The 22,579-nt window shown below is 38.0% G+C and overlaps 1 protein-coding gene across 1 annotated transcript in view; it reads right to left on the reverse strand.

Moving 5' to 3' along the window:
• The window catches only part of spock3 (SPARC (osteonectin), cwcv and kazal like domains proteoglycan 3), a 51,464-nt gene extending 31,546 nt beyond the window's left edge, over positions 1 to 19,918 (reverse strand). The window contains exons 1-2 of the mRNA XM_057843462.1: positions 19,769 to 19,918; positions 19,528 to 19,650 (exon numbers count right to left, since the gene is read on the reverse strand). Coding sequence (XP_057699445.1) covers positions 19,528 to 19,650 — 123 coding nt within the window. The 5' untranslated portion in view covers positions 19,769 to 19,918. The remainder of the gene's footprint in view (positions 1 to 19,527; positions 19,651 to 19,768) is intronic.
• Between the last annotated feature and the right edge of the window lie 2,661 nt (positions 19,919 to 22,579).

Genomic DNA, 22,579 nt, shown 5'->3' on the forward strand with positions numbered 1-22,579 from the left:
TTTGGACCCAAGCGCCAGCAGAGGGTGCCAAACAACAAAAAACAAGTAACAAGTAACAAGCGGACATTACACTGCTGTCATTTTAATCTGAGCGGGGCATGTGCGTTAATTGCGTCAAATATTTTAACGTGATTAATTTAAAAAATTAATTATCGCCCGTTAACGCGATAATTTTGACAGACCTAATAATAATATTTTATTCTAGAGCACTTTTCATGCCACACAAAGACACTTAGGACGCGTACGACAGTCTTATAATGCAGCTGTCAAATAAAGTGTTACTGGTTGATATTGTTTGGTGTAAATATCTCATGATACAGTGAGGACAGCTGTGGCTTATATTCAAGTACAGTTTATCTATGAATAAATGCTGTTTTTGTGTCAAAATTTGTGGGGGTCGGCTTATAGTCAGGTGCGCCTTATAGTCTGAAAATTCCGGTACTCGTTTTTCAGTCCAGTTGAAGAATGATTTGCACCAAACTCGTCTGTGAATTTGATTAAACTCATTCAGTACCATTGACATATTATTTTTTAGATTTATTAAAACCAAACATTTCACTTGTAGGAGCAAAAACTGTTCCAAGGATAGTAATGTTTTCTTTTGGTATTTAGAGTATACTGTACATACTGCAATTTTAAAAAGGGTTTGTTGCCAGAAAGCTCAATCTTGGTCTCATCTGACCAAAGCACACGGTCCCAGGCTTCAACTGGGACCGTGTGCTTTGGTCAGATGAGACCAAGATTGAGCTTTTTGGAACCAAACACTATAAGTGGGTCTGGCGTGCCACGAAAGATGCGCATGCTGAAAAGCACCTCATACCCACTGTGAAGTATGGGGGTGGGCCAGTGATGCTGTGGGGCTGTTTCGCTTCCAAAGGCCCTGGAAACCTTGTTAGGGTGCATGGCATCATGAATGCTTTGAAATACCAGGATATTTTAAATCAAAATCTGTTGCCCTCTGCCCGAAAGCTGCAGATGGGTCGTCACTGGGTCTTTCAGCAAGACAATGACCCTAAACATATGGCCAAATCTACACAGAAATGGTTCACCGGACACAAAATCAAGCTCCTCCCATGGCCATCTCAGTCCCCGGACCTTGTTTTGTTGGCAAAAGGGGGTTGTACAAAGTATTAACACCAGGGGTGCTAATAATTGTGGCACACATTATTTGATGTCAGATAATTATTTATTTATGTGGGATTTTTTTCCCCACTGAATAAATGCACTTGTGTTGAAGTTTGGATTTTTCTCTTTTTTTGCATTAAGGTCCCATATTATTCAAATTAAATATATATATATATTAGAAGCTAAAAAACACATCTTACCCAGGGGTGCCAATAATTATGGAGGGCACTGTACAGTACATGTTAGCACAGCATTGCCAGTTGTCTGTTTAAATAGATACAGTACATATGTGTGCTTGTGAGTTGTGTTATTTTTCCAAAGGCTGACATTTTAATGTCAAAGCCTCCTCCTCTTCCCCTCCTGCCCCCACCCCCCGTGATGTCAAGAGGGTGCAACTCAGGTTTTTTCATCCTCAGCTCGTATTACTGCCTCCTTCTCATCCTTTATTGCTGATTCATTTTTGCCACACATTTTTTATCATTTCACTCTACAAGGTCATCATATCATATTGTGGATTAAAATAAACTAATGAATCCAAATGAAATGAACTCAAGCGAGGAAGCACTCAATGTGTCTTCTGTGTGAGCTTCCTCCTATTTAAGCTATGAAAGAGGCCATTGCATGATGGAGGCCAGGCCCTTAGTAAAGACATGAAAAGGGCTGGATGGATTCGAACCGTCATGTAAATGCTAAAACGCAAACTAGAGTAACATCCTCACACTAATTGTTGTGCAGCACAATGATTCAACATTACAAACAGATGAGTAGATGAATGCACCTCAGTGTACATATGCAATCACCTGCCATATTTTTCCAAAACAGAGAGCACCTAAATTATCCCATGGATGATCTAATTGCTTCCTGAGTGTTTAAAAATAGAAAGTATTCACTTTAACGCTCCGTCTTCTTTCAATGTCGGTATTGCTTTCCACCTCCCTCTCACGCAACAATTTTCTCACATCATTTGCAAAAATGCACACAAACAAAACCCTTTGACTCTCAAGGCCTATAACTCATCTCCTCATTTACAGTATTATGCACTTGTGATAAAACGATTGCTTCAGGAAAATGTTGCTTTTAATAACTGCTTCCATTTACTGTATTCAGAATAGACCACACCAGCGAGCCATCCTATGCTAATTGAACCCTAATGGCTTCCTTCACTTTAGACTCCATTTTAACGTCCAACAGGAGAAATGTTCATGTCTTCACTGTACTCAGCCCGTCTGGTTCAAGCACGCACCCACTGACACGCACAGATCAACAATGAGGTGCGCTGAAGTGGAAAACGCCTTCAGGTCTGTACCTTCTTTGCATCATTTACCCTCTATGAGCTAGAGAGCACAGGAAACATTCACATATGAACTCTAACTAGGGTTGTTCCGATCATGTTTTTTTGCTCCTGATCCGATCCCGATCGTTTTAGTTTGAGTATCTGCCGATCCCGATATTTCCCGATCCGATTGCTTTTTTTGCTCCCGATTCAATTCCAATCATTCCCAATAATTTTTCCCGATCATATACATTTTGGCAATGCATTAAGAAAAAAATGAATAAAACTCGGACGAATATATACATTCAACATACAGTACATGAGTACTGTATTTGTTTATTATGACAATAAATCCTCAAGATGGCATTTACATTATTAACATTCTTACTGTGAGAGGGATCCACGGATAGAAAGACTTGTGACTTTGTATATTGTGACTAAATATTGCCATCTAGTGTATTTGTTGAGCTTTCAGTAAATAATACTGTAGCCATGCCCAAATGCATGATGGGAAGTGGAACCATGACTGTGCGTAGTGCTACCAATTGATATATCTTCTCTGCGTTGGGAAATAACATAAGGTGTTAAGAAAAAGATCAATTGCTACCTTGCTTCACCACATTGCATCCCATGATATTTCTAATCGTAGGGAGAGGGATTGTAAGGCTTTAACCACTTAAAAAAAGGCTCCAAAGGCTGCCAAAATTCACTCTACTCATTTTACGCTGTCTTTTATCTCTCTATATAGGTAAAACGGCGGGATTACAGATTTAGCGCGACAATGCGTGAGTGAGTCGTGCAGTGCATGCATTAACTGCGTTAATTATTTTAACGAAATACATTTTTTTTAAAATTAATTACCGCCGTTATTGGGATAAATTTGATAACCCTACCTTAAGCCTAAACTAAAGACTCTGGATGAGTGTAACATATTATGTCTGTAACGTTAAAAACAATTAGAAAACGATTTAATTAAAAAAATTTTTAAAAAAATTAAAAAAGGCATGGCCGATATTTTTTTGCCGATTCCGATACTTTGAAAATGACGTGATCAGACCCGATCGATCTCTAATAGTGACCTACAAAAAGCCCCAAAATCTTCAGGAAGTGACCAGAGAAATGTGCTCAAAACATTAAATGTTATAAAATTTATAGGAAGTGAACCCGGAATGCCCTCAGATATGTAGTAACTGACCCAAAATCAACAGAAAGTGACTTGTCAAGTACCTCAAATGAACACATAAGTCACCTAAAATCAACTCCATGCCTGCCATTAACAACACCAGACGTCTAATTACTTTAAACTGGTTCGGCTGGCTGTGAATGCGCATCTTTTAGTGCCATAGACGGCGCTGGATGTCCCATCCGTTTTGATTTTCGGGTCAAAATGGATGGGACGTCCAGCACCATCAATGGTAGGCAATAAGTTAACAAGAAAGTGACCTGAAAATGACCCAAAATTAAAAGCAAGTGAACAAAAATCTACAGGAAGTTGCCCATAGGAGAGCAATTACTTGAGTAATTGCATTTTCTAGTTGTTCTATGTGTTATTTACGTTCTTAAAGCTTCTGAGTTGATTAATCTGGAACCTTCTAAGATGCAAAACCTTTCTGGCAAAGACGGAACATTTTTTTGTTTAGGTGCTAATTATAGGATCAGGTTTGACAAGGCGTTATGTTTTTTTAACAGTCCGACACGGCTAAGCCAACATTCACAAGGACTCATTGTTTTTCCTCACAACAAGGAAAACAACTGGTAACTAATGTTACACAACTTAACAACATAGGATTCCATGTCATATGTCGTTATTGCATTGTCATGCAACCATGGGTTGGGTTTTCCCCATTGATTGGACAGTTTTTGTTTTTTGCTTTTTGTTGTTCCTTTGTGGGACCGGTGCATTCTTGACTAGAGTCGTAAGACAAAAACTTGCAAAAACCAATTAGTTCAATTCTGCTTTATTAATCATGTTTTTGTCACAACATGGAAGCGAGGTGGACCCAAAAGCAGGGAAACGGGGAGGTGAGGCAAGGTGGAGGTGAATTCAAAATTGGTTTTAATGAAGTCCAAAAAAAAGCAAAGTACAAAGCAAACTAAATGTAGTGATGTCACGAGGTGCGCCGAGCCTTCGGAGCATGTGTCGAGTAATGAAGGGACTTTTTTGTGAAGCGCGTACCGAGGCTCACTTCATTTAGGGGAGGTTCCGAAAATGATGACGTCTGAAGCCTCACTGCCCGGCTGTACGACGTGATTGCTTCAGGGAGTGCTTGAGATTTACTGTGCGGTTTGACAGCTCGATCGATCGGGATGCCGATCGATTGGGACATCTCTAACTCTAACATAACAACATTCATGCTTCTTCGGAATTTTAGTTTCTGAAAAACGGAGAAAAAGATTTTTTTACTAGTTAATATTCTCAGTTTGCTGGAATCATCAAGTGTAGTTAGGGTATAGGGTGGAGGTCATCCAATGGTCATTATTTGAACCCCCTAAACAAAGTATGGGTCCAGTACGGTTTTGTATCATATCGTCTAAGTACAACAGGGATGAGAAATTACCGTATTGGCCCGAATAAAATATGGTGTTTTTTGCATTGAAATAAGACTGAAAAAGTGGGAGTCCTCTTATATTCGGGGTCTAGACATTATACCCATTCATGACGCTAGATGCCGCCAGATATCAATGAGGCAAATGCTGAGCTTGAGGAGAAATGTTCTGTCATGACAGATCTCAGGTACTCTCAAGTTTAACCAGTTTGCATTATTTTATTGCAATGTTTTTCCTTATTCAGATTTGTTTCAAGACTACAGTTACAGTTAGACCTCACTTTGTTGGTTAATGCAGCTATTGCAATTTTGTTGTTTTATCACAATAGATTGGTTTATTTACATTTCAAAAACCAGAAGCCATTCATTTACTAATGTGATTGGACTTCAGTTCACATGTTTAAATGTTCAGATATTAAGATTCTTAAGATTTTTAATTCTTAAGATATTAAGATCTGTCGTAACAGAACATTACTCCTCAAGTTCAACATTCGCGTCAATGATATCTGGCGCCATCTAGCGTCGTCAATGGGTATAATGTCTAGACCCCGAATATACGACGACGCCCACTTTTTTCAGTCTTATTTCAATGCAAAAAATACCGTCTTATGTTCGGGCCAATACGTTAACATGCTTTTTCTCTCAAATATATTGTTATAATCATTTGTTTCAGATGTACTATAATGATTTTCTGTATAAAAATTAATTTGGTGTTCAAAAAGTCTTTTTTCAAACTTGAGTCTTGAAAAAGAGGGGGTCGTCTTATAATCAGGGCCGTCTTATATTTGGGCCAAAACGGTAATTATCAAAATTAGTGGCCATGAAAGAGATGGACGATTTTGTCAAGAACCACTCTAGGATACTAATAAACTGTTTCCATATATATAATAATAAACATTTACAAAAGACATCTCTCCAGTGTGCATTATATTCTCTATATTTTTAATGTCTACAGACAATATAATGTTCTGACTAGACATGTGTCAATTACTGGGTTCAAGGTATACCTTGGTATGAAAACGTCACGGTTTCAAATCCACAAAACATTTCTGTCATACCGTTCCTACGGTATTAGCTATCTTTTATGTCCCAAAAATGCAGGGAGAAATCCCTCACTTGCAGCTGCAAGGCTCAACCCTCCCTGACTGGTTGTTGTACGCTGTCAGTGAATCAGCTGTGCTACACGATGGCTGGAGGAGGTGAAACTCCTGAACTTTTTCCCCCATAGAAGAAAACAAAATCGCTGGCATGGGAATACTTCGGCTACAGAGAAGTAACAGACAGCCGTGGCTAAGAGGAGGAGGGCCAGCCGACATGATAAACATGTTTGTGGACGATGGTTGCTGAGGATGCAATACCTCCAATATAATTTCACATTTATACAAAATTAATAGTTAGTAAACACTAGAGGTGGGAATCTTTGGGCACCTAACGATTCGATTACGATTCAGAGCCGACGATTCAATTATTAATTGATTATTGATGCCCCCCACCAGCTATTAGCTGCTTTTAATATTTCGTACATTAGTTACAAAAATTGAAAAATTGTAAAAAAATAAAATTAAATAAAAAATCTTCTCAGGCTTGAATAAACGACTATTTCAGTATCAAGTTAACAGTTCAAAACAGTAAACAAAAAACTAAAGTCCCCATTCTGTATCAGCAGATTTGAACTACATTCAGGGGCAGTTTACATGGCGATTGCGACACAAAGACGCAATGACTAAGTAGCGGAATGGCCTCGCGTGCATAAAGTGTCGGCAAAGATGGAAAATTCTAAATCCTGCCTCCAAAATGGAAGAATTCGATTAGGGGGGTCGCAGCGCATTCATATGAACGGAAACCGCCTTCGCTTCGATGACGTAAGCACTTGCAAACCCGTGGGTTAACGCTCACCTAAACAACTGCATTTATTTTAATTTTAATTTCATTTAGAATATTTCAGTTATTTAAAAAAATTATTTTAACTTAACATTATACTTATGTTTCAATTAGCTAATATGTTTTGAAAAATAAAAATTCTGTTGAACGGGAAAATGTTTTAGTGCTGCAACGATTAATCGATTAACTCGAGTATTCGATTAGAAAAAAAATATTCGAATTAAATTTTCCTGCCTCGAGTATTCGTTTAATTAAAGTTGCATTGTAATGGTTTGTTTTGAAAGTGTTTGCCTTTAGTTTCATTCATTTGGGTGGATACACTGCCCTCTAGTCTGCCCCATTTCACATGGCTGAATCCAGCTGCTCCCTGTTAAGACCAACATAAGCAGAGTTTTTGTTTGAGCTATTTTTTTTTAATGAATTCCAAATTTAAAGGTATATTTAGCCATTTTTTGTGGGAATATGTGTTTTAACTATTTGTTAAGAGCATTGTAAAAAAAAACAAAAAACGTTGGCATTTTATAGCATTTAAACTAGTGGATTTTTGCTATGTAAGTTAGCCAATTGTTCTTTTGTTGTACATATATCCTCATTTATTTATTTTTTTAATACCGTTTGAGGCTCATGTCAGGTATTTAAATTTTTTATGTTCCTTATCCGATTATTTGATTATTCGAACTAACTAGTTCATTGATTAATCAACTACTAAAATAATTGACAGCTGCAGGCCTAAAATGTTTTTTAAAAAATTATTAATTAAAAAATATATATATATATATTAATTTTTTTAAACCAAGTAACACCTTTTAGAGATGTAATTGTAATACCGTGATACGTCTGGAACCGGTTTTCTGCATGTTCCAAGAACAAGAACCAAGCAGGGTGAGGCAGCATTTAGTTATTATGCTCCTCACCTCTGGAACAAGTTACCTGAACGTCTGAAGTATGCTCAAACTGTTAGCTCTTTTAAATCAGGGCTAAAAACGCTTTTGTTTAGCACTGCATATCCATAACTGTCTATATATTTCAATCTACTCGCTTTCTATTCCTCTTGTGCTTATCTCCATTGCTGATTTCAATTATTAGTAGTAGTAGTAGTTTTTGTTTTATTTTTATTTATTTATTTTTTCATTGTCTTGGATTTTACGTTGTATTGATTTAAATGTGATTTTTATGATCTTGATGTGATGTAAAGCACTTTGCGATTTTTATGTATAATTTTATTTCCGATTTTGATTGTCTTGGTTTTTACGTTGTATTGATTTAAATGTGATTTTTATGATCTTCATGTGATGTAAAGCACTTTGAATTGCCTTGTGTTGAATTGTGCTATATAAATAAATTTGCCTTGCCTTGCCTTACTGGTGAACCATGATATTTTTTGCCAAAAGTTATAATACCGTCAGAATCTCATACCGGCACATGCCTAGTTCTAACCTACCTTTACAAAATTGGATGACTAAATGGATGACTATCTTGGGACTAGCTACAAAATCATAAATGGATGAGTATTTTTGCATTTGGTTGCGTTTTTTATTGGGTAGTGTATTCACTTTGAACAAAAAATTAAAAGCAGTATGACAATATATTCCAAAGAAGTTTGTCAACATAAAGTGTTAGGCTCTTAATCACAACTCATCTTTGGGGTTTTCCCAATTTTCCCCAAAAGCGAATCACTGAACTCTGCTACAAAGTCTAAAAATTGAGATGCGCCTGAGAGAGCCCCAGGCGCTCTCCCAACAGGACTTTCATTAAATCAGTAGCCGAGATCCTATCTAGTGCACTTAGCAGGAGGCCCGCTTATGGCTGTGAAGATAAAAGTCAGACAGTATATGCTTAAATTTAACATTTAAATCAGATTAAAGTAAAGAGCATCGCAGAATACGTGCAAATATAGTAAGACAAACAGGTCTTATTCAGTACTGCTTGAGAATCTATTTTCAAGTAACTCAAAGTGTTACTTTGGCCTATCCTGTGCACAAGTAATATACATGGCAACATATAAGTGTTTGATTTGATAAACAACGTTATCAGCTTAAAACCCAAATAATGTTTTGGCTTGTTAATGCTTTTCATATGTTTGAATCAGTTCTTCGGAAACATCTGTGGATCTATCCTGTAGTTCAATAAAACAGGAAGTTCCTAGAGCATTGTATACTGTCACATGACTATTAAAAATTCTTTTCAACTCATGTTTAAATGCAACCAATTGAACCCCTCCTGTGCTTTTGAAGAAGTAGGCGATTTGTTCAACACAAACAATCACAGTTCCTCTTCGACTTCTGGCCTGCAACACTTGACTATTTAATGTTGTCTTTACAAAGATAACCAGAAAGCCAATGGCGAGGCAACCTTCATATTGTTTATGCACCTTAAGAGCCACACAAATCACCCGATCTTCCACTATCGTCTGAGTGAATTAAATGTTCATTGGCCTCTGTCCTTGAGAATCCCATATCATCAGAATGAGACAAAGAAATGCAATTTTTCATAAGTACCAGAGTAGACACACATTAAACTGTTAGGTGTTCGCAACATACTGTGCGGCCAACTCTACAGTATTATAAAGATCAATAGTCCTAATATTTTTTAAGAGATACAGCTACATTACACAGTCAAAAAAAAAAAGAAACATAGTATTTATTAGAGGTGTGCGAAATTTCCGATTCTGAGATTATTCGCGATTCGGCCGTGGAAGATTCGAGAACGATTCACAAACATCCAAATTCCGATTATTGAAGTATGTCAAGTAGAGCGGAAGTAAAACACACTCAGCGCGCCGGCGCGGTCTTCAGGACGCTATGAGGAACGGAGCGAGAGTAGCTGAACGTCATGCTTGTCATTACCCGGCCCCCTGTTGGGTAATGACAATGCTCAACTCACGGCTCTGGCTCAACTCATGCCGCGAGATGAAAAAAAAAAAGATAAAAAAAACCAACAACAATATACCTGACTGCTGCCGACAGCTGCTACAAACTACGTCCACGTAATGGTACGGTAGATATATTTATATAGGACTAGATGCATAATAACAGACTTGGTGGCGTTAGCAGCATATGTTCAAAAAGCTAGATGCGAGCGTTAGTAAACGGCCGCCATCTTAAAGCAGTAGATTTCCCTGCAAGGCTGTTGTAGCGAACCTTCCAAGCGAACCTAATTAACTTTTTATCTAAAATACTCCTAAGACTTGAATCTATCTTTAAAATAGTTTTAAATTTGATTCACAACATTAAATCAATTGAATGTAGTTTAAAGCTGCTGATACAGAATGTGGATTTGAATATATTATTTATTGTTTTTAACTGTTAACATGATACTGAAATAGTCGTTTATTTAAGCCTGCGAGGCTTTTTTTTTTTTTTTTAAACAGTTTTTGTAACTAATGTACAAAACATTAAAAGCAGCTAAAAGCTCTAGTATTTATGCAAGAACCTTATTTCAAGTGGTTATGTTGTTAAATGAATAATACCTAAATGATTTAAGTATCACTTACTAAACAACATGAACAAGTTAAGCAATTAATGTAATGCAAGTAATGGTTTATTGTACGGTATCATTATAACAACAGTTCATATAGATAAATTTGTGCTGAGAGAAAAAAAATACCATTGTTTAAATAAGATTTTAAAAAAATCCAACAAAAATAAGCAGTTACTCAAAATGTTACTCATTACTTGAGTATTCTTTTAACTGGATACTTTTTTACTTATACTTGAGTACATTTTTGGATGACTAGTTCTACTCTTACTTGAGTAATATTATTTTGAAGTAACACTACTCTTAGGCTGGGTTCGTACTGCAGGTCTTAATGCACGAATCCAATTTTTTCGTGTTCCGACTCGAGTGAGGCATTAACTTGACGGTCTGAACGGGACAAGTCGCATAGAAGTGGAACATTTTAAATCCGATCTGCGTCATTCTCGTATGTGATTTGAATGCGATCTGGGCCACATTTTTCCAGAATGTCGCACGCGGTCTGAACTGTTAAGTCTCCGAAATTGGAATTCATGCAGCAATTACGACATCAAAGAAAGAGAGAGACGGCGCACTACGGTAGCGGTGCAGCTGTGCGTTAGCGCCTATCTTGCCTGGAACACGGCTTTTGTGGGAAGGGTCGGGCTTGACAACAGTCATAAAAAAATGAAAATGGGTTGAGGATAAGCCTGAGAATGAATGTTTTCTCTCTGCTCTATATGAGCAATATTTCAAGATTGCTTACACGGCTGAGTGTCGAAGCAAACTGCCCGTATGTGTGTGTGACATCCACGGACAGTGCGTGCATGCTATGGATCCATATAAAATTTGAATGTAAGCCTAAACGGGGATTATTTATGTCTGTTATTTGTGTCCTCTTTTTGGAAATCAAAATAGTATCTCCCAGGAATGACAGATGACAGCTAGCATGAGTAGTCATTTGATTTTATGCTTCTGCGCGTAACCCTGATAAAAGTACAGCTCATGGTTTTTATTAAGAAGTGTATTTTAGATGACTGTTGTGGGTTAAAATGTCCACTAGATGGCACTACATGATCAGGCATTCCACTAAAAGTGAGGGTATGAGCGTTGCATTTTGGGAAATGGAGATGCTATGAACGCTAATGGAGAAACTGCTAATGCTAGCGCGACCTAGACTCAGACTAAAAAGAAACTGGTAATAGTTTAGAAAAATAAATAACGTGTTCAATTTTATGTACATGAAACCATAAAAGGTTGATTTTGTTGCAGACAAGTTCCAGACTGCTTTAATGGGCGAATTACTTTTGAGTTATTCTGAGTGATACAAGACTCCGGTGAGTTGCTATGCTGTATGCTACTATGCTAACGGTTATGTGATAGACACAGTTTCCTGTAGAGCTGAGTTACAAAATATTGTGTCTTTTTGTCTAAAAAAAAAAAAAAAAAAAAAAACAATCGGAGGAAATTGAAAATATACTAATATGTTATATTTTCATATACAAATATGTTAATATTGTATGTTGATGCATTTCTGGAAAGTATTTGCTATATGTGAGCTAGTATGTGTCCCTGTACCCTTCATGAACAAATTGTTGATTTTAGAAACGACCTATTTTGACCAGTATTGGAAGTTGTACGTGATATAAGAAAAGGGAGATGACATGTTATACATTATATAGTTGGCTGAAAATTAATTTAAGTCCTCAATATGCAGATTGTTTTTTTTTGAATTGCTGGATCTACATCAGAGTGACAGCGTTGATGTCAAGGAGGATTCGGCCTGATTCAAGGCGGGATTGAAGACGACCATTTTTCTTCTACTTCAACCAACTTTTGGAGCATCACCCTGGGAGCAGATAAGCTCACCTTCACCACAAAATCCTTCATACAATATACAGTCACACTACCCGGGTAGTACACACATTAGTGTTGTATCGGTCGCGAACGATTCGTCTTTTTGAACGAATTGTTTTGGTGAACGAGACCGAACTAATCATCATCTGCACTGATTCGTTTTGTGAAGGTGGTGCTTGTTCGCTGCGTGGGAGGGCGTTGAGCAAGCGGCAGCGTCTTCTGACATCGCACACGACCAATCAGACGCCAGCCTCATCGCGGGCAGGGGAGGGAGCGGAAACAGAATCAGGGCGTTTGTCACTCACGTCCACGTGTGGCCAATAAGCAGCCAGCGTGCAGGCAGAGGGGCAAGACTGAGTTTTGTCACTTCCCGTTCAGTGACTCGGTCCTCCGGTTCCTGACCTAGCTTGCTGCTAACTTGATTTTCCAGTAATGACTATGCGGTGAACGAATCAGAAAATGAAAGGAAATGACTTTGTCACATATTTGTTAACGTGGAGCCTATCAAATGCTGCTCAAACAGACAAAAACACCACACAAATCTAGCGAGCATTGTTTAGAGTAGTACTTTTCTCAACAAACTCGTGACTGCCTATGACGACATACTATCAAATTTAAAGTAATTTAAAACACGGGTAGCTAAGAGGCAAGCAAAAGCTGAGCTGCGGTCGCGTGACGGCAGTGAAGCGGGCAGAGAACTGTCACTATATGGAGGCTTCATGGCAGCGATATTTACCTCATATGTGCACAGAAAAAAATATTTAGTATGATCACCATAATACTGATTTGCAATGAAACTGTATATACATGTCAATTTTTTCCCGAGTGTTTTATTTTTTTTTTTTCGTGTCAGCGTGTCGGGTGTTGGTTGGTTTGACAAATTATGTCAATCCGTCCATCATGTGCTACTCAAGCGCCCAAAACAACGCACGCAGACACGGGAGATATCGCAATATGTCTACATTTTTCTTAACAGACTAATGAGAGTAGAAAGGCGACATCGTAAAGAGCTAACAATTATTTCTCGTCAGCATTTGACGATCTGAGATGCGGGGACGACAGGGGAGCTGACCGGATTATTTTATTTATTAATACCAGTGCAAAAAAACAATATGATCACCATAATACTGATTTGCAATGAAACTGTATATACATGTAATTTTTTTCCGAGTGTTTTTTTTTTTTTTTTCGTGTCAGGTGTTGGTTGGTTTGACAAATTATGTCAATCCGTCCATCATGTGCTACTCGAGCGCCCAAAAACAAAGCATGCGGACACTGGAGATGTCGCAATATGTCTACATTTTTCTTAACAGACTAATGAGAGTAGAAAGGCGACATCGTAAAGAGCAAACAATTATTTCTCGTCAGCATTTGACGATCTGAGATGCGGGGACGACAGGGGAGCTGACCGGATTATTTTATTTATTAATACCAGTGCAAAAATTCAACACGATCATCTTAATACAAAAAAACAAAAATACAACAGAGCGAGATGTAAATATGATGTGTTGGTCGTTCCATATTCAGAAATTAAACTTTCGATGTATTTTTATTTTCGTGACAGCAAACATGCTGTATATGTGATTGTATGTGTGATCAAGAACCTGCTAAAGAAAGTCCGTGCGCCCCCGCCCCCTACTCCCCTCACAAAAGGAAAATGTTTAACCGTGTCCTAAATCGAAATGCAAGCACGAGCCATGACTTTGAGCCCATAGAGCTAGGACAGACGACGCGGAAGTTCTCCCTCGCTTTTGCAGCAGCAGGAGGGAGACGAGGCTGTCTGTGAAAGCAGAATGATACCGCCTGTCACTCATTTCTGAAACTACGACGAGTGGTCAATATGGAAGAGAGGGAGGGACCAAGCAATGTCACTTCCCGTTCAGTTATACTGCGAAGCGGTCTTTGGTGATTCGTTCGGCAACGTCACTTCCCGTTCAGTAACCGAACGATTCGTTTGGGCGGGGAGGGAGATGAGGGGGGCGAACGATTCGTTGAACGATTTGTTTGAATGAATCTTTTTACTGAACGAACCGGAATGGATTCGTTTACTCAAGTGAACGACAAATCTCGTCACTAACACACATACACTGAATAGGAGAACGGAAATTGACGCACGGCAGCAATAGGCTGTGAAGGGACTATTCAACCAAGTAATATTTTTGATTTACATGGTTCGTGTGTTGTTATATATTGTATAATAGTTTAATAAATGTTGTTTTTGTATTTTTTTTTCCTAGTCGCTCTTGCTCCTTGAGTCGAACCTATGTATAATAAGGTGTTCCATTCTTAGCAACACCAAACGAGAACTACTGTGTTACATGCGCATGCGGATCTTCTTGCTCAGCACATGTCGGACTGCGAATTAGTGCGCATGCGTAATACTTGAACGGTCTCAATGGACAAAGGCAGTCTGAACGGGCACGCCCAAAAACAGATACGACAAAAAAATCGGATTTGTACATTAACCCATTCACTCCCAGCCATTTTCACCGGAGCAAGGCCCTTCGCTCCCAGCCGTTTTTCTAGATTTTTACTTATTTTGTAGGGCCCACAGAAAATTCTGTTCTATTGCTATATGAACATGGAACCCACCAAAAGAAAGATTAGACTCTCTTCTTTCAGCAGAAAAAAAGTTAGTTCTTATCTTTTTCCATTCTTTAGAAATCAGCATTAGAAAATAGCTTAGTTTGAGCAATTTTCCAATTTCTGATGAAGAAACAGAAATTTTGTATTATTGTGTAATTTTGTAAAAGCATACTTTTCAAACATAACTTTGACTTTAACACAGCTATGTTTTGCTTTTGTGACATTCCAAACATCTGAATAATCTTTTCATTCTAAAAAATTATATAAACAACAAGACAAATAGAGCTTTTGATCGCAAAGTAACAATTTATTTATACATAACTAAACTATTGAACTGTTGAACTATTTGTGCACATAACATCGGGGAAGGTTCTTGGCTGATCCTGGTTGAATGAGGTGGCTCCCAGTAATCTGTTGCTCGGTCTCACTTTTTTCATCATCTTCATCGTTGGTTTCAACCTCGGACTAAGGAGTAACACAACGTGAGCTTCACAGAACGCGCGTGGAACCTGACGCTGTTGTGGCCATCACCGTCTGTCTCATCAAGATAGATTTTCTTGAATCCTTCTTTGACGATTGTTTCGTTTTCTTTTCAAAACACTCCTCCAGTGTTGTTGGCCTTTTTTCCCCGATCGTTCTCCACATTTTTCTCAAATTCTCAAGCGTCTTCACAAGATCCCTACAACTTCCGTTTCCTGACTTTTTTTCTTCACTTCCTTTCTTGGCCCGAGATGAGTTCTTACAAAATGCGCTACTGCCCTCCAGTGGCCAGTTTTAGTGTAAAATGAGTTTTGAGCAATGTGCTTTGCAGTTTAGGTGCAACAGAACCTAGAGATGCCGCTTGTAAAAAAAATGTAAAAGACGTATAAATACGTTTTTGGGACACTGAAACAATTAAAAATAGAACTTATTTATAGGTTTTTGGGAGTAAATGAGTTAAGACCTGCGATATAAACGTAGTAAACTTGAGTAAAATTTTTGGCTACTCTACCCGCCTCTGGATCATGCTCGTCAACATAATTTACAAAATACTTGTAAAAGTAATGACTTCTTTCATTCAGAATTTTTGTTCTATGCATTTAAAAGCAGTGTTGTCAGTAACGTGTTGTTACTGTAATCTGATTACTTTCTTTCAGTAACGAGTAATCTAACGCGTTCATTTTTCTACACCAGTAATTTGATTAACGTTAGTTTCCTTAGTGTCTCTGCGCTACTATTTTTTTATTGCCTCATAATGTATGTAGAATGAAGAATATTGTAGTCATGTTCGAAGAGCATTTTGAATAGAAAATGCTAAAATAAAAGGTTCCCGGTACGTGTTTCCATGACAACCTCTTAGCTATTTCCTGTTTTGGTCTCGCGTCACATGTGTTGTGGGACTGAAAGGCGTGGGCCAGGCGGATGGACATTCGAGCCGAGTCTTGAGACGTTGTGAGGGAATGTTGATCTGTGGATATCCATGAATGAAGGTGAATATTTTTCCTTCATTCTGGAGGGTATCAGCAAAAGGTTGGACCCCCTACATGCGCGGCCGTTTCGTAGCTTTGCCGTAGCAACGACGGGCAGTCATTGCTCCAAATTGGCAAGCTTTTTTTACATCATATGCGTGTTGCACATTTATGCCGTGAGGTGATGTGTTCGTTTAGCATCTGTGGGATGTGTTGTAATTCTGATTAAGTGTAAAGTGCTTAGTTGCCGCCACGTTTTGTGGCCAAATTGACTGCGTGTGTGTTGAGAGGAGTACTTCCGGGTTTTGCACGCGCATCCGTGCCCGCCAACACCTTTGCAATTTTGTGCAGTCTGCATTGTTTTACATTGCCACTGGTATACAGTTAACTAGAGACGTGCGAAATTTCCGATTCTTAGATTATTCGCGATTTGGCCGTGGAAGATTCGAGAACGATTCAAATATATCCAAATTCCGATTATTGAATTATAACAGGTAAAGCGGAAGTAAAATACAGTCAGCGCGGTCTTTGGGACGCAATGAGGAACGGACCGAGAGTAAATATCATGTTCAACTCATGCCGCTAGATAAAAAAAAACAATCATACCTGACTGTGGCTGACAGCCGCTACATACAACGCCCAGTTGCTAGATGCTACAAACATACGGCTACAGTAGATATCATATATATGTAGAACTAGATGCAAAATGACAGACGACGTCGGTGTTAGAACATGTATTATTGAACAGAGATGCGAAATGACAGACTTTCCGGCGTAAGTTAACAGCCGCCATCTTAAAGCAGTAGACCTCTCTAGAAGGCTCTGTTGTGGCGAACCTAATTAACTTTTTATCTAAAATACTCCTAAATCGGCAGAATCTTGTCTTGAATCTATCTTTAAATGATGAAATAGTTATAAAACTTTGACAAAAGTAGACAGAAGGGAAATTGTAAAATAACGGGAGCACTTTTAACAACTGTAACAGTTGATTCACAACATTAAATTATTTGAATAAAGCTGCTGATACAGAAGGGGGACTGGAGTTTTTTATTTACTGTTATTTTTGTATATTTGTTTACTGTTATATGTTAACTTGATACTGAAATAGTAGTTTGGTTTAGCCTGAGAGGATTTTTGAACAATTTTGGAACTAAAGTACAAAACATTTAAAAAAAAAAAAAAAAAAAAAAAAAAAAAAAGGAGGGGGGTACATTAATAATCATTTTATAATCGAATCGGAGCCTCTGAATTGTAATCATAATCGAATCGTTAGGTGCCCAAAGATTCCCAGCTCTACACGTAACCATAACCTGAAATTCAGAAGTTTTGACATTAGGCTTAATCTTAGAGGTTAGCGGGGTTTAATTGATCGGTGGAGTTGATTTCAACAAATTCCAAGCAGTTTGTCAAATATTTGTTAGTTTCAGGGCTCCGGAGTGGCTAAGCTAGCGCGAAATTCTGATATTCCCCTTTAAATTCAATCATCGGAAAGTCAATTACATGTGAGGACATTTTTCTGTTGACATTCTTATGTTGACGCGGCAAAGGGAGAAAAATGGGTAAAAAAGTAACTGATAGATTATTTTTAAAGTAACTTAGTTACTTTGATAATGACGTAATCAGTAAAGTAACTAGATTACTTTTTTAGGTGTAATCAGTAATCAGTAAAGATTCCGATCGATCGGGTCCGATCACGTCATTTTCAAAGTATCGGAATCAGCAAAAAAATATCAGACATGCCTTTTTAAATAAAAAAAAAAAATTTTTTTTAAATTTAAATCGTTTTCTAATTGTATTTAACGTTACAGACAAAATGTCTTACACTCATCCAGAGTAGTTTTGGCTTAAAGTAGGGCTATCAAATTTATTGCATTAACGGCGGTAATTAATTTTTAAAAATTAATCACGTTAAATAATTAACTCATGCGCTGCACGACCCACTCACGCATTGTCGCGTTCAATCTATAAAGACGCCGTTTCACCTATAGATAGCGCTAAAAGGCAGCGTATAATGAGTAGAGAGAATTTTGACAGCTTTGGAGCCATTTTTTACGCGGCTAAAGCCTTACAATACTGCTCTCAGCAATTAAAAATAACGTGGGAGGCAATGTGGGGAAGAAAGATAGTAGTTGATCATTTTAACACCCTATGTTTTTTCCCAACGCAGAGAAGATATATCAATTGGTGCCGCTACGCACAGTCATGGTTGCACTTCCCACTATGCATTTGGGCAGAAGTTAAATGGCTGCAGTATCATTTACTGAAAGCGCAACAAATAAACTAGATGACAATATTTAGTCACAATATACAAAGTCACATTTATTCTTTAAGAATTACAAGTCTTTCTATCCGTGGATCCCTCTCACAGAAAGAATGTTAATAATGTAAATGCCATCTTGAGGATTTATTGTCATAATAAACAATGTTGAATGTATATATTCGTCCGAGTTTTATTCATTTTTTTCTTAATGCATTGCCAAAATGTATATGATCGGGAAAAATTATCGGGAATGATTGGAATTGAATCGGGAGCAAACAAAAAGCAATCGGATCGGGAAATATCGGGATCGGCAGATACTCAAACTAAGACGATCGGGATCGGATCGGGAGCAAAAAAAACATGATCGGAACAACCCTAGTAATCAGTAATTAAATTACTTCTACAAGTAATCTGTGACAACACTGTTTAAAAGTATGAAATGTAAAAATTGCAAATAAAGTCTCAATATTTGTCATAAAAATCGCAATTAAGATTTCTTGTCAAAATCATGCAGCCCTATTAGAGATACTGGAGATATGTGTGTGCATGTCCTTGTAGGATGAAGCACAGAATCTCCTTGCAGCCCACTTTGCAGCCGAGCTCATGATGATGAGAGTCTCGATGCTATCCACCACGACAATGAGCAGCAGCACTAAGTGGCCTTGGGCATGTCGGGGTAATGGTGGCTGACAGCACCTTCCTTTAAGCCTGTTATATGAACCGAGAGCACCAGGAACCAAACACACTCACTACTTGACAGAGGGCGAAGAGGGAAACCGCTAGAGGCAAGATAACATTATTTTAAACAGACTTCCTGAGAAGATGGAAACCACTTTAAAAGCAGTGTGTAAATTGGCCATTTTGTGACGTAAACAACACGAGCACGCAAGAACACCCAAGAAACGTACATTCACGCAATTAAGGCCTATATGCATGTGTATTTGTGTAAAAGCCTGTCTTTGGCAGGCAAGGACACATACATGCCAGGGTCATTCGCATTGAATCTACAGTCGCCAGTGGTGAGCGCGTGACTCACGCACACACAAACATACGCGCGTACACATCAGGGGAAATAGCGGGTGGCGAAACGTGACTTACATCTCTGAATCTATCCCATCTTCCGGCAAGCCACTTATCATCCAAAAAATTGCCGCTGTCGGAGCGAGCCGAGACGCGTCCGAGGGTGACGGCGCACATGCACAGCAAGGCGACGCTCAGCATCTGCGGACACAAACAAACACAGAATCGTCACATCGGGCCTTGCACCGCTAAATAAACACAACACGGGACGTAGAAACCGTGTACTAGTGATCAGTTGTCGAGCTCCATCCGTGCTTACCTTGTCGCATGCGCTCGTCTAAAGTATATGTGCTCTCTGCTGCTCTCTGTCACCACTAATATCGGCTCCCTCCCTCTCTACGTCTGTCTGTCTCTATCTCTCTACACAGGCAGTCTGTGCGCAGCGTGTCGTGAACGCGCAGGATACAGTGCGCGCGCTCCTTTTTCTTACTTAGGAGGCAGGCTTGAGAATCCAGCCATCTTAATTTATTGGCTGCCATTCAGTGGTGCTACCAGGATGCCAGGTGTGGGTGGGCATTAGTTTTACCTAGGGGGGCAAAAAACAACAACAACAAACAAACAACAACAACAAAAACTACAATGCTCAATGCTCAAGTAGGTCGAAATCCAGCGTAGGGCTACTCAGGGCCGGCGCTAGCTATGCGTCCCCCCGAGCCCCCCATCCACCCCCCCCAACGATAGAAATGAATAATATCTGAACATTTGTCAGTATTGCTTTATTTTACGAAATAACTTAAATGTCAACAGTAATATTTCACAAACATTCACATTCAGAAATGTTTCACAAACTGTCACACCAAACAAAAACAAAATGAAACAAAAAACAAAAATAATAGATAAATAATAATAATTAAGTCTTTATAATTTTTTTTTTTTTAAAAACTACCAATGGCACCAAATACTCAAATAAATAAAACTAAAAAAAAAAAAAAAAAAAAAAATTCCTCAACTACTTACAAATAAAAATCTGTAAATGAACATAAATAATGAATTATAAATACAACCGTTAAAGTGCAAGAATCAGTTGTTAGTGGCCCTACAAAGTTTTATTTTAAATACTATATATTGTTGTTATTATTACAATTACTATTTTTTAGGATTTTTTACAAACTTGATTTTTTTTTTTTTTTTTGGTGCCCCTTCAGGCAGTTGGTGCCCTAGGCATAAATGCTTTGTGGTGCCCCCACCCCCCCAGCCCCCCATCCACCCCCTCAACGATAGAAATGAACAATATCTGAACATTTGTCAGTATTGCTTTATTTTACGAAACAACTTAAATGTCAACAGTAATATTTCACAAACATTCACATTCAGAAATGTTTCACAAACTGTCAAACCAAACAAAAACAAAATGAAACAAAAAACAAAAATAATAGATAAATAATAATAATTAAGTCTTTATTAAAAAAAAAAAAAAAACTACCAATGGCACCAAATACTCAAATAAATAAAACTAAATAATTTAAAATAAAAAAAAATAAATTAAAGTGCAAGAATCAGTTGTTAGTGGCCCTACAAAGTTTTATTTTAAATACTATATATTGTTGTTATTATTACAATTACTATTTTTAAGGATTTTTTACAAACTATTTTTTACAAACTTGATTTTTTTTTTTTTTTGGTGCCCCTTCAGGCAGTTGGTGCCCTACGAGCAGTGCGTGTTATGCGTATGCGGAGCGCCGTGTCTGGGGCTACTGCCAGGGGTGAAAGTGGTTATAATTAGGGTTGTTCCGATCATGTTTTTTTGCTCCCGATCCGATCCCGATCGTTATAGTTTGAGTATCTGCCGACCCCGATATTTCCCGATCCGATTGCTTTTTGTTTGCTCCCGATTCAATTCCAATCATTCCCGATAATTTTTCCCGATCATATACATTTTGGCAATGCATTAAGAAAAAAATGAATAAAACTCGAACGAATATATACATTCAACATACAGTACATAAGTACTGTATTTGTTTATTATGGCAATAAATCCTCAAGATGGCATTTACATTATTAACATTTTTTCTGTGAGAGGGATCCACGGATAGAAAGACTTGTGACTGTATATTGTGACTAAATGTTGCCATCTAGGGTTAGGGTTAGTTTATTTGTTGAGCTTTCAGTAAATGATACTGTAGCCATGCCCAAATGCATGATGAGAAGTGGAACCACTACTGTGCGTAGTGCTACCAATTGATATATCTTCTCTGCGTTGGGAAATAACATAAGGTGTTAAGAAAAAGATCAATTGCTACCTTGCTTCCCCACATTGCTTCCCATGACATTTCTAATCATAGGGAGAGGGATTGTAAGGCTTTTGCCAATTAAAAAAAGGCTCCAAAGGCTGCCAAAATTCACTGTACTCATTTACGCTGCCTTTTATCACTATATATAAGTAAAATGACACCATTACAGATTAAGCGCGACAATACGTTGAGTGGAACATGCAGCGCATGCATTAATTGCGTTAAATATTTTAACATGATACATTTTTGAAAAAATTAATTACCGCCGTTATCGGGATAAATTTGATAACCCTACCTTAAGCCTAAACTAAAGGCTCTGGTTGAGTGTAACATATTATGTCTGTAATGTTAAATACAATTACAAAACGATTTAATTAAAAAAAAAAAAAAAAGCATGGCTGATATTTTTTTGCCGATTCCGATACTTTGAAAATGACGTGATCGGACCTCTAGTTATAATTTCTTGCGGGAACTCCCCGATGTGAAGGTCGCCACGCAGCCAAAAATTGTATTTTTAAATTTTTTTTTTGTGTGGTGGGGTGGGGTGTCAAAACTACTGAAATGCAAAGAAAACTGTTTTGGTCAGTTATTTCTATAACATACAAAAACTGATTTTAATTCAAAATTATTATATACAGTGCCTTGCAAAAGTATTCGGCCCCCTTGAACCTTGCAACCTTTCGCCACATTTCAGGCTTCATACATAAAGATATAAAATTTTATCTTCCAACAGGACAATGATCCAAAACATAAAGCCAAATCTACAATGGAATGGTTCAAAAATAAATGTATCCAGGTGTTAGAATGGCCAAGTCAAAGTCCAGACCTGAATCCAATCG

This window comes from Corythoichthys intestinalis, chromosome 8 (genome assembly GCF_030265065.1).
Source record: "Corythoichthys intestinalis isolate RoL2023-P3 chromosome 8, ASM3026506v1, whole genome shotgun sequence".
Taxonomy (NCBI): Eukaryota; Metazoa; Chordata; class Actinopteri; order Syngnathiformes; family Syngnathidae; genus Corythoichthys; species Corythoichthys intestinalis.